General features: G+C 36.1%; 1 protein-coding gene across 1 annotated transcript in view; it reads left to right on the top strand.

The window, feature by feature from the left end:
• The window catches only part of ECEL1 (endothelin converting enzyme like 1), a 173,616-nt gene that overhangs the window by 102,494 nt on the left and 57,227 nt on the right, over window positions 1–13,895 (top strand). Inside the window, exons 6-9 of the mRNA XM_053709058.1 lie at window positions 2,690–2,912; window positions 7,335–7,433; window positions 7,612–7,686; window positions 10,930–11,033. Coding sequence (XP_053565033.1) covers window positions 2,690–2,912; window positions 7,335–7,433; window positions 7,612–7,686; window positions 10,930–11,033 — 501 coding nt within the window. The remainder of the gene's footprint in view (window positions 1–2,689; window positions 2,913–7,334; window positions 7,434–7,611; window positions 7,687–10,929; window positions 11,034–13,895) is intronic.

The following is a 13,895-nucleotide window of genomic DNA, read 5'->3' on the forward strand; positions in this document are numbered from 1 at the left end:
ATATTACAGGGAGAATAATCATCATAATAACATCAATTAGGACATGTTTGTCAGTGGACATAGAGGCTGGGCATTGCTAGCCAATATAATTAGAGAGCCAGGAAACATTTAAATTACCACATTAAAAAAACTAATATTAGTATGAACACATTTTGCAGGATATCCCAGTTCTATATAGTAGAGAGCTGTTATATATTTTAATAGATAATGTGTTATCATGTGTTATAAATATATGTACTTATTTATCATCAAAACACCGCTCATGCAAATATTTAATATAAGCGTTAATGGCTGAGATTGCATGCATGATTGTCAGTTATTGGTTAGAGGTCAGAAAAAAATATTAAACAATGTCAATTAGGATATGATTGTCAGTGGACATAGAGGCTCGGCTCTGTTAACCAATAGAATTAGAGTGCCATGACCCATACAAATTACCACATAAAAAAACCTAGTGTCAGTATGTGCGTATATTACAGGATCTCTCAATTCATAAAGTCATATATTATGAGTTATTCAATAATGGAAGGTGGTCCTTGGATCAAATGTGCTTAAAAATTAAGCTCCATGTGAATAGTGATACACCACATTTTAACCTAACTTAAATGAGTGCACACAATATAGGTATAGACTGTCAATTGAATCGGTCAAAATAAAATTTATAGTATATAGAATATAAATAAGCATATTATTCTAATTTCTACCGTATTTCTGATGTTATAAGACCATTTCATACATAACGAAAAACTCTGGCAAGACAGAGACTAGATGATAACATAACAATAATATTGGAAGACATTAGATACCCTGTATCAGATCAGCAGACCTTGAAAATATATCATTGGCCTACCTGTATAAGTGTCAATCAGGGGCTTAGCATGCGTAAAAACAATATTTTGTTATATCAACAGATAAAAAATAATCATAGTGTCCAACATATGCAGTATTGGCATAATAGCACTTAATCAGTTAATCAGATTAACTAGGGTGATCAGTTAAAGTGCAGAAAAATTATTTCATTTCTCAAATTACCTAGGTAATCTGCAAATTACCTAGATAATCTGCACATTACCTACTAGGCACTAGTTAAAGTGCAAAAAATGCACTTTATCTGTAACATATATATAAACTAAAGGGAGTCCCATGGTTTTTCCTATGACAATCAGTTAATATCACTTTTTTTAGAGAGCCTGGGGCACTTTCTTCTGAAAATGGAGGTAAAAACAAAATCTTAAAGGGCAGTGCGGCTCACTTTATGCATCATTCATTGCCCAGACACACTTCAACTTCAATAACAAGTTTATAGTAGTTTTCCCAAGGGTATAACAACTACCCTCATTCTGTTTTTGCATTTATTAGCATCTTGGCCTCTACACTTCTAAGCATTGTATATTTCCCATTCTGCATTCTGAATTGTTACAGAATCGACTTCCCTGCAACCCATTGTGGAATTATGCAATGAGTACAAATAAATGTAAGAACATCGTACTGAGAATGTGAAATATCTGCCATTCTAGCTGTAATGTATCTGTGATAATACAGTTGAAAAACAAATAATACACTTTCAAGCACTTTAGCTTTTTAGAAAAGCCGAAGAATGTTCCGATACACTCCAGAGTGCTCTGTTCTAATCAGAGCCTTGGGCGCCGCAACTGCCTCTGGGAACCTTACCATAGGTCTCAGCCCGCACGTCTTGAAATTATCTGTCTGGGAAATTATCTATCTATCTATCTATCAAATCTATAATAAATATAATAAAAAACATATATAAAAACGTTTAAGCACTCCCAGCAAACGTTTTATATGACAGGAATTGAAAAATAATAAGAGTATTACCTCTGACAGTAAGCATGATACCAGTCGCTATTAAATCACTGTAATCAGGCTTACCTTAAATAAATCTGGTATCAGCATCATTTTCTAGCATTTACATTCCTCTAGAAAAAAATTAAACTGCACATACCTCATAGCAGGATAACCTACACGCCATTCCCCAGCTGAAGTTACCTCTCTCTTCAGTTATGTGTGAGAACAGCAATGGATCTTAGTTACAACCTGCTAAGATCATTAGAGACCACAGGCAGATTCTTCTTCTATTTTCTGCCTGGGACCAAAATAGTAGAAGAAAAAAACAACTACATTTCACCACATCTCTCTTACTGCTTCCATGCTTGTCGAGAGTTGCAAGAGAATGACTGGAGGTGGCAGTTAGGGGAGGAGCTATATAGACAGCTCTGATGTGGGTGATCCTCTTGCAACTTCCTGTTGGGAAGGAGAATATCCCACAAGTAATGGATGATCCGTGGACTGGATACACCTTACAAGAGAAACAAACTTTTCCAACTTTAACTACACTGAAGCCGTTAATGTGCACATTATACCTAGGTAAAGTGCAGATTCTGCACTTTAACTGAGCAAATCAGTTAATCTGCAGATTAGCTAGGTAATGTGCACATTAACTGTTTCTGCACTTTAACTGTAACATATATATATATATATATATATATATGTATATATATATACAGTATACATGTGTGTGTATATATATATATATATATATATATATATACTGTATTTATTCATATTATAGAATACTCATAGACATGGGTATCTTATCTAGGGTTATTAATACAAGAATATATAGTCTAACAAACGTAAGGTTTGCCGTATCTATATCTTTCTTCTGCAGTGTCCTACACAACTACATGCTGTGGCGAGTTGTGGTCGTGCTGAGTGAGCACCTCTCCACTCCCTTCCGGAATGCCATTCATGAGCTGTCTAAGGAGATGGAGGGCTCAGAGAAGCAACCAGAATTAGGAAAAGTGTGTCTTACCCAAGCCAACAAGCATTTTGGGATGGCTCTAGGAACTCTATTTGTGGAAGAGTATTTCTCATCATCCAGCAAGGCCAAGGTAAGTGCTAGATGTGCTGCTTAATGTGAAAATCTCAGAAGATTATAGTAATGGGTATTTTACCTAGATGTAGAAATCAAGGGATATGGAAGTGTAGAGAGTTTACAATTTCACAAAACTAATATTAGATTAAAGAATAAATTCCAGTAAAATGTATTAGTCAACTAAGCCCAAACTTTCATAAAGGAAATATAGCAAACTTACACCTAGATTACGAGTTTTGCGCTAAACAGGGTGTGAAACAAACTCCCACAATTTTGCGTTATTGCACTCTCCATTGCGCTGCTATTACAAGTTACTGAAAAGCCTCCTTGTGCTGTGCGTTATGGTGGGTTAAGCTCCATACCGCACAAAAGTCAAGGGCTGAGTTTATGTGCTTGTGCACGCTTTCCCCCATAGACGGGAGAGAGTGTTAGAAAAATGGAGATCGCCGTAACGCAACACCATTGATGTCTATGGGGAAAAGAAAGTTAAAGGGACAGTGTAGTCAAAATTAAACTTTCATGATTCAGATAGGACATGCAATTTTAAACAACTTTCCAATTTACTTTTATCATCAATTTGCTTTGTTCCCTTGGTGGTATTTTTGAAAAGCTAAACCTAGGTAGGCTCAACCTGATTTCTAAACCGTGGAAAACCACTTCTTAGCTCAGAGCATTTTAAACAGTTAGACAGTGCAAGTTCATGTGTGTCATATAGATAACATTGTGCTCACTCCCGTGGAGTTATTTAGGAGTCTGCACTGATTGGCTAAACTGCATGTCTGTCAAAAGCACTGAGATAAGGGGGCAGTCGGAAGATGCTTAGATACAAGGTAATCACAGAGGTAAAACATATATTAATATAACTGTGTTGGTTATGCAAAACTGGGGAATGTGTAATAAAGGGATTATCTATCTTTTTAAACAATAAAAATTCTGGTGCAGACTGTCCCTTTAAGTTTAAACCTAACACCCTAACATAAACCAGTTTAATGGCCAATTTTTCAGCGTTAATTGCCGTAACGCAAAACTCGTAATCTAGCTGTGTGTTATCTTTATTTGAATATAGCCCACATGATAGTAACAATGGTAGTTGAAAATCATTGCTAGTTTTAGGGTAAGGGTGGTTGCCATTAATGGAACTTTTTTTTTTTATAGATGCATTGTGGAACATGCATCAAATTAAATTAGGTAGTTTAGATTAAAGGGACAGTATACTCCAATATTCATATATTTGCATGTAATAGACACTACTGTAAAGAAGAATATGCACAGATAGTGATCTAAAAATCCAGTATAAAACCTTTTATAAATGTACTTAGAAGCTATCAATTTAGCACTGTTGATGAGGTTAGGCTGGGACACCCAGTGAAATAGGCTGAGAAATCAGGAAGAGCAAACACTCCACCGTCCCCTTCATATGAAAAAAACCATTACACAACCAGGAGTCTGTATACATCAGTATACATCTAACACTTGGTTAGGAGTCAGAAAATCAGCACAATGTTATTAAAAATAATCAACACTATACATTTTTACAAAAACACCCCAGATGGGCTATATAAATGGATCATCTACAAAACATTTATGCAAAGAAAAATCTAGTGTACAATGTCCATTTAATGGGCTATTATAAACTAGTTATTAGGGATGGGCAAATGTGTTTATATCCGAATTCGAATGTTAGAACGAATGTTATTGTAGAAATTCGATTTACTTAATAGAATGTTGATAAGAACGAATATTCTTAAAAATTCGATTTTCAAATGTTATTTACAGTTTTCGAATGTCACATTCGAATTTAAATGTTACATTTGAATATCACATTCGAATTCGAATATTACATTTATAAAACACAATTGTAGACTAGAAACACTATTTCGAATGTCACATTTGAATCGAATATCACATTCGAATCGAATGTCACATTTAAAACACAGTATTAGACTAGAAATACTATTTCAAATTCGAATGTAACATTCGAATTCGAATGTAGCATTCAAATTTGAATATTACATTTATTAAACACAGTATTAGACTAGAAATACTATTTCGAATTTAAATGTCACATTCGAATTCGAATGTCACATTCAAATTCGAATATTACATTTTGAAATTGAATGAATACATAGCTAAATATACTATTATTCGAACAAATATTTTCGAATTTTATTGAAAAATTTGAAAACAAAAATTCAAAAATAGAATGTTAGAATGTTATATAAACATTCAAAATTCGATTTGAATGAACGAATGTATCAAAATTCGTTTTAAATTTCGAATTTTTAGAAACATTCGCCCATCCCTACTAGTTATCTTATTTATGCTCTAAAAGCAGGGCCACTATTAGGCCTCTGGGCAAGACACATGTATGAGGTTCCTCTGCCAAGCCCCTGTATTCCCCTCCCCTTGTATGGCCTGCCCCCTTTATGGCCCACCCCTGTTCCAACATTCAATGTGTTCTATATAAATAACAAAACAATATATTACACTATAAATACTTCTTCATAAACAAAATATAGGACGTACAGTATGTACAATGCATGCCCTCACCCCTGATCACAATGCAGGGGCCCCTCAGAGTTTGGGACCTTGAGATAGTGTCCCTGTTGCCCTACCCAAAGGGCAGGCCTGTCTATAAGAACACAATTACAACTACACAGATATGCAACATTTAGTTGTAGTGCCTCAAATAGTATGTATGGAGTAGATCACAATATTGTGCTTGTTTATGGTAGATAACTTCAGTCAGTGTTGTTTTTCCAGTGATCACAATCCTAAAATAATTCTACCATTATTACCCCTGAAGAATGAAATATTTACCTCCTGATAACATCACAACATTGTTATTTGTGTTGTTATTCTATTGTTTTAACAATTAACCCGTTGTGCTCCAAAACTATAGAGATATGGTTTATGTGTTTTTAAGGGATTTGAACAAGGGCATTATTTCTATAGTGGGCATGTGTGTTTGGTGGGTTACTAATAGAACTAATTTGTGTTAGTGTAAGGTGTTTATTATTCATTTTTCAGTGTAATTGATTGAGCCGGTGGAGTTTGTATCTGTTTGGTGATGTTGATTTTTAATGTAATCCAGAATGGCTGAGGTCATTTCAGTGTGCGTTTGCCTATGCACAAAACCAGTGTTACATTTGAAAACATTTTGAGGGACCCAGCAAAATGTCATAAAGTGCTGTCTTGCATTTATGAAGTACTTTTGGCTGTGGAATTTGAGAAATAAAAACTGGCCCCGTTAATGCATCATTAAAGGGTTAGAAAGATCAAAATTGAAATGTGCATAGGTGCATTTAAATTAGCGATTACAGTAGTATATGGACCATACTTCTATTTAAAAATTAAATGCGCCCATACACATTTCCTTTAACCTTTACTTTCTATCCCTTTAAGTATCAAGACTGGATCATAATCAGAGAAACAGGACTGACACATGTTAAAGGGACACTAAGCCCAATTTTTTTTCTTCCATGATTCAAATAGAGCATGCAATTTTAAGCAACTTTCTAATTTACTCCTATTATCAATTTTTCTTCATCCTCTTGCTATCTTTATTTAAAAAGCAGGAATATAAAGCTTAGGAGCCAGCCCATTTTTGGTTCAGAACCTGGGTTACGCTTGCTTATTGGTGGCTAAAGGTAGCGCTATCCAGGGTGCTGAACCTGAACTGAGTCGGCTCCTAAGCTTTATATTTTTTATTTATTTTAAATAAAGATAGCAAGAGATGAAAAAATATTTATAATAGAAAGTTGCTTAAAATTGCATGCGCTATCTGAATCTTAAAATAAAAAAATTAAGTTTAGTATCCCTTTAAGTATAGGGTCACCAAAACAATAATGTAAAAATGCTGCAGATAAACAATTAAAATGGCTGATTGTGATTTGTCAACACCGAATACAGTGCAACAGCATCCATTAACATGCAAATATTTATCAAATGATGTATTGTAATTAACCTCTATATTTTTTCTCCATCTGTATAATTCACTTTAGTACATATTAGGTTGACTATTGAGACTATTGCCTCAAGTTATCATGGTCTGGCAGACCTGATCCGACACTGCGGATCAGGTCCGCCAGACCTCGCTGTATACGCTCACAAGCGCTGCTGGTGCAACACCGCCCTCTGCAGACTCGCGGCCAATCGGCCGCCAGCAGGGGGGTGTCAATCAACCTGATCGTACTAGATCGGGTTGATTTCCGGCGATGTGTGACCGCCTTCTCAGAGCAGGCGGACAGGTTATGGAGCAGCGGTCTTTGTGACCGCTGCTTCATAACTGCTGTTTCTGGCGAGTCTGCAGGCTCGCCAGAAACACGGGGCATCAAGCTCCATACGGAGCTTAATACATATGCCCCTATGTTTTGTCTTACTGGGATTTAAGCTTCATGGAGCTATTGCTATATGAAATCTGCCTCTCTCTTGTCAGGTACAGCAACTAGTTGAAGATATAAAACATATTTTGGATCACAGGCTGGGTGAACTTGACTGGATGGATACTGAGACCAAGCAAGCTGCAAAAGCAAAGGTGATTTAAGGGTCTGGATAGGGGTGTGTGTGTGTGGGGGGGGGTTATTTAAGTAAGGGCGTGGGTGATCCAAGCAGTAGTGTGTGTAGGTTTCAGAGAAAATAGCTTCTTGTTAAACTTTATTTCCATACAGTTGAATTACATATTAGAAAAAAACAAATTATCACCTTTTCTGCAGTTAAAACATATGATGGTGATGATTGGATACCCTGATTACCTCCTGAAGTCAGATTCCATAGATAAAGAATATGAGGTGAGTGTGTCACAGCAGCTTGTAGGATGTCTAATCTGAAAGTAATATATGGTGAATTAGAAATGTATATGGTTCTGTAAAATAATTATTTGCTAAACATGTTTACATATTCAAATAAGCACAGAATGGCTAAAACATTCACTGTCATGAAAAAACACTGTCTAGGAAGGATGCTTTCTGACAGTCATTGGTAAAGTCTGTGACGCCATCTGCAGGTCAGTCAGTAAAATCACAGGCACACAGAATTAACTGGAAAAAAAACACCTTTATGAGCTGTTTTTGAGAGTAAATGTTTTTCTTAAAGTTACATATCACTCAATTTTTTATCATGTATATGAAAGAATAGTAGATAGACATAAAAAATGTGAAAGCTGTAAAGTGAATGTAACAGTAAGTGCATAATTATGCACAACACATAAAGCATAATGCATTTGAATCACTTTCTTTTAGATGTGGAACTATAACACATTCATAAATATCTTCACAATTCCACCTGTGTAAAATTTTATGGCTTTTAATGGTATAAATATGGAAACTTTATAATATACACTCTTTTCTATACCCCACCCTTCTTCTCACTCCTTTTCTACGTCCTTCAATATTTTTTTTTACTCTCACTCTTGCCACCATAATCGTTTTTTTTTAAATTCCTCTCTATTTTTATCCTTTTATTTATTTTTCTTTTGCATTTTCCCCACTACCCTTCCTCGGTCTCATACTTTCCTTCTCTCAGCCTCTATCCTTTCCATCTCTCAGCCTCTATCCTTTTCCTTTCCCAGTCTCAACATTTCCTCCTGTCAATCTCTATCCTTTCCTCCTCTCAGTCTCTATCCTTTTCTTTTCCCAGTCTCAACGTTTTCTTCTCTCAGTCTCATCCTTATCTTCTCTCAGTCTCTATCCTTTACTTCTCTCAGTCTCTTTCCTTTCCTTCTCTCAATCTATATCCTTTCCTTCTCTCAATCTCTATCCTTTCCTTCTCTCAATCTCTATCCTTTCCTTCTCTCAATCTCTATCCTTTCCTTCTCTCAGTCTCACCCTTATTTTCTCTTAGTCTCTATCCTTTCCTTCTCTCAGTCACTATCCTTTCCTTCTCTCAATCTCTATCCTTTCCTTCTCTCAATCTCTATCCTTTCCTTCTCTCAATCTCTATCCTTTCCTTCTCTCAGTCTCACCATTATCTTCTCTCAGTCTTTATCCTTTCCTTCTCTCAGTCTCTATCCTTTCCTCATCTCAGTCTCTATCCTTTCCTTCTCTCAAACTCTATCCTTTCCTTCTATCAGTCTCACCCTTATCTTCTCTCAATCTCTATCCTTTCCTTCTCTCAGTCTCACCCTTATCTTCTCTCAGTCTCTATCCTTTCCTTCTCTCAGCCTCTATCCTTTCCTTCTCTCAATCTCTATCCTTTCCTTCTCTCAATCTCTATCCTTTCCTTCTCTCAGTCTCACCCTTATTTTCTCTTAGTCTCTATCCTTTCCTTCTCTCAGTCACTATCCTTTCCTTCTCTCAATCTCTGTCCTTTCCTTCTCTCAATCTCTATCCTTTCCTTCTCTCAGTCTCTATCCATTCCTCATCTCAGTCACTATCTTTTCCTTCTCTCAATCTCTATCCTTTCCTTCTCTCAATCTCTTTCCTTTCCTTCTCTCAGTCTCTTTCCTTTCCTCATCTCAGTCTCTATCCTTTCCTTCTCTTAGTCTCTATCCTTTCCTCATCTCAGTCTCTATCCTTTCCTTCTCTCAATCTCTATCATTTCCTTCTCTCAGTCACACCATTTCCTTCTCTCAGTCTCTATCCTTTCCTTCTCTCAGTCTCACCATTTCCTTCTCTCAGTCTCTATAATTTTCTTTTCCCAGTCTCAACATTTACTTCTCTCAGTCTCTGTCCTTTTCTTCTCTCGGTCTCTATCCTTTCCTTCTCTCAGTCTCTATCCTTTTCTTCTCTGAGTCTCTATCCTTTCCTTCTCTCAGTCTCACCCTTATTTTCTCTTAGTCTCTATCCTTTCCTTCTCTCAATCTCTATCCTTTATTTCTCTCAGTCTCACCCTTATCTTCTCTCAGTCTCTATCCTTTCCTTCACTCAGTCTCTATCCTTTCCTCATCTCAGTCTCTATCATTTCCTTCTCTCAGTCTCTATCCTTTCCTTTTCTCAATCTCTATCATTTCCTTCTCTCAGTCTCTATCATTTTCTTTTCCCAGTCTCAACATTTACTTCTCTCAGTCTCTATCCTTTTCTTCTCTCGGTCTCTATCCTTTCTTTCTCTCAGTCTCTACCATTTTCTTCTCTCATCTTCTATCTTTTGTTTCTCTCAGTCTCTATCCATTCCTTCTCTCAGTCTCTATCCTTTCCTTCTCTTAGTCTCTATCCTTTCCATCTCTCAGCCTCTATCATTTTCTTCTCTCAGTCTCTACAATTTCTTTCACTCAGTCTTTATCCTTTCCTTCTCTCTATTTCACCCTTTCCTTCTCTCAGTCTCTATCCTTTCCTTCTCTCAGTCTCTATCCATTCATTCTCTCAGCCTCTATCCTTTCCTTCTCTCAGTCTCTATCCTTTTCTTCTCTCAGTCTCACCCTTTTCTCTCAGTCTCTATCCATTCATTCTCTCAGCCTCTATCCTTTCCTTCTCTCAGTCTCTATCCTTTTCTTCTCTGTCTCGCCCTTATCTTCTCTCAGTCTCTATCCTTTCCTTCTCTCAGTCTCACCCTTTTCTCTCAGTTTCTATCCATTCATTCTCTCAGTCTCTATCCTTTCCTCCTCTCAGCTTCTACCTTTTCCTTCTCTCAGTCTCTATACTTTCTTTCTCTCTGTCTCTATCCATTTTTCTCTCAGCCTCTATCCTTTCCTCCTCTCAGCCTCTACCTTTTCCTTCTCTCAGTCTCTATACTTTCTCTCATTCTTTATCCTTTCCTTCTCTCAGTCTCTATCCTTTCCTTCTCTCACTCTCATCCTTCCCTTCTCTCAGTCTCTATCATTTCCTTCTCTCAGGGTCTATCCTTCTATGCCACCACACTCCCTTCACGGGTTCTATCCATTTCCGCTCTTCCTTCACATTACAACTTTTTCCATCCACCCATTAACCTATTTTCCTCTTATTTTTTTTCTGCCCCTCCTGTTTACTGCAGGTCTATTCTCTTTCTTTAACATTTGTTTAATATTCTTTTAATCCTTTAATTTTCTGTTGCCTCTCCCTGTTTACATGTTGGTTACTATTTATGCCTATGCTTATACCCTCCCTCTATTTTTTCCTTAGTTTGAAGTACATGAAAAACACTACTTTAAGAATATACTCAACAGCATACGGTTTAGCATCAAAGAATCAGTGAAGAAGATTCGTCAGGAGGTGGATAAATCAGCGTATGTAAAAAAAAAAAAGAACCACTTCTGTGCATAGAAACCATTTATAAGTCCCCTTTGGAGATCAGCAGCTTTGCAACATTTACAAATATTACCTTTTTGAAACAGAGATGTAAATAATTTAAAGAAACACTGGCAGTAAATTATAGTAGCTAAAATATTAACCTTTAAACAATTTTCTGGTAAACTGCATTTTATAGTAAAACTTTTATAATCTCACTTTTTTATTAAATTATTTCCTGATGGTAAGTTTCAAAATTGCCAATTCCCAACATTACACTTGTTTTATTTTAAAAAATTTAAAGCAAAAATGCCAGAAATAAAATTTTCACTCAAATGCAAAAAAAATAAAAAATAAATATCTATTTTTACTAATCACTTCACTTTACTGAAGTTAGTGTATAAAGAGTCATAATTATATGCAGAGATTGGATACTAAATTCAAAATGTAGGATTGAGGTGCATACAAATATCCAATCTACCAAACTTGTTTAGATAATTATAGCAGTTGGAATACTTTGAATGTGAAATGAGCAGTAGAATGTTTTCTGATAAATTTTAAAGTTAATCCATTTTTTTCCTTCCCTTGTATCATGTGACAGTCATCAGCCAATCAAAAAATGCAAATACATATATACTGTGCACTTTTGCACATGCTCACTAGAAGCTGGAGTCACTGAAAGTGTGCATATAAAAAGACTGTGCATGTTTTGATAATGAAAGCATACTGGACAGTTTTTTTAAATTGCATGTTCTATCTGAAGCATGAGCTTTAATTTTGTTTTTCGTGCCCCTTTTTGGTGTGAGGATATGGTGTGAATAGTTTGGGCTAATATTCTCCCAGTCTAATTATCCTCCCAAGGGAATGTCTGGGCGCCGCCCGTAATTTCACCTCGCACATCGAGGTATTACATATAGGGTGCCGGCAGTTCATAAAGTGCCATAAGTCGGATAAACTAGCGATGTCCAGAAATGAGCATAAATACAAATTTCTGGAGTTGCTAGTGACTTACAGCACTTTACAAATTGCCGGCGCCTAAGAATAATAAAAAATATTATAAAAAAATATATAAAATCTCCAGTAAAAAAAATATATAAAATCTCCAGTAAATGTCTAACCGGCGTCCCAAAAATAAACCCGACATGTAAAACCCCTATATCCGCGATCTAACTCACATCGGAACTAATAAACTAACAAAAGTATTAACCCCTAAACCGACAACCCCCCCACAACGCAATATGCCTAATTAAACTATTTACCCCTATATCCACCATCAAACCGCAAGTAATAATTCAATTATTAACCCCTGTGTCCGCCATCAAACCCACAACGCAAGTAATAACTAATAAAACTATTAACCCCTAATCCGTCATTATCCCACAAAGGAATAAACCTATTAAAGTATTAACCCCTAACCCGCCATACCCACACAACGCAATGCTAATAAATCTATTAACCCATAAACCGCCAAAGGCCACAACACAAATAAATAATTAAATTACTAAGCCCCCTAACCTAACGCCCCCTAAATTAACCCAAATTACCTACATTAAAAAATACTAAAGTTACTAACTATTTAAATAAAAAAAACTAACATTACTTTAAAAATAAAAAAAATAAATAAGTTTAAATTAATCTAAAATTATGGAAAATAAAAAAATCTAATATTACAGAAATTAATAAACAAATTATCAAAAATTAAAAAATTAAACCTAATCCCTATCGGCTAGATTTAGAGTTTTGTCGGTAACGACCCGCGTATCTAACGCTGGCTTTTTTCGGGCCGCACCTTTAAAATAACTCTGGTATTGAGAGTCCACAGAATGGCTGCGTTAGGCTCCAAAAAAGGAGCGTAGAGCATATTTAACACAACTTCAACTCTCGATACCAGAGTTGCTTACGGACACGGCCAGCCTCAAAAACGTGCTCGTGCACGATTCCCCCATAGGAAACAATGGGGCTGTTTGAGCTGAAAAAAAACCTAACACCTGGAAAAAAGCTGCGTTCAGCTCCTAACGCAGCCCCATTGTTTCCTATGGGGAAACACTTCCTCAGTCTGCACCTAACACTCTAACATGTACCCCGAGTCTAAACACCCCTAACCTTACACTTATTAACCCCTATTCTGCCGCCCCCGCTATCGCTGACCCCTGCATATTATTATTAACCCCTAATCTGCTGCTCCGTAAACCGTCGCTACTTACATTATCCCTATGTACCCCTAATCTGCTGCCCCTAACACCGCCGACCCCTATATTATATTTATTAACCCCTAATCTGCCCCCCACAACGTCGCCTCCACCTGCCTACACTTATTAACCCCTAATCTGCCGAGCAGACCGCACCTTTATTATTATAAAGTTATTAACCCCTAATCCGCCTCACTAACCCTATAATAAATAGTATTAACCCCTAATCTGCCCTCCCTAACATCGCCGACACCTAACTTCAATTATTAACCCCTAATCTGCCGACCGGATCTCACCGCTATTCTAATAAATGTATTAACCCCTAAAGCTAAGTCTAACCCTAACACTAACACCCCCCTAAATTAAATATAATTTTAATCTAACGAAATTAATTAACTCTTATTAAATAAATTATTCCTATTTAAAGCTAAATACTTACCTGTAAAATAAATCCTAATATAGCTACAATATAAATTATATTTATATTATAGCTATTTTAGGATTAATATTTATTTTACAGGTAACTTTGTATTTATTTTAACCAGGTACAATAGCTATTAAATAGTTAAGAACTATTTAATAGCTAAAATAGTTAAAATAATTACAAATTTACCTGTAAAATAAATCCTAACCTAAGTTACAATTAAACCTAACACTACACTATCAATACAT

This window comes from Bombina bombina, chromosome 4 (assembly GCF_027579735.1).
Source record: "Bombina bombina isolate aBomBom1 chromosome 4, aBomBom1.pri, whole genome shotgun sequence".
Taxonomy (NCBI): Eukaryota; Metazoa; Chordata; class Amphibia; order Anura; family Bombinatoridae; genus Bombina; species Bombina bombina.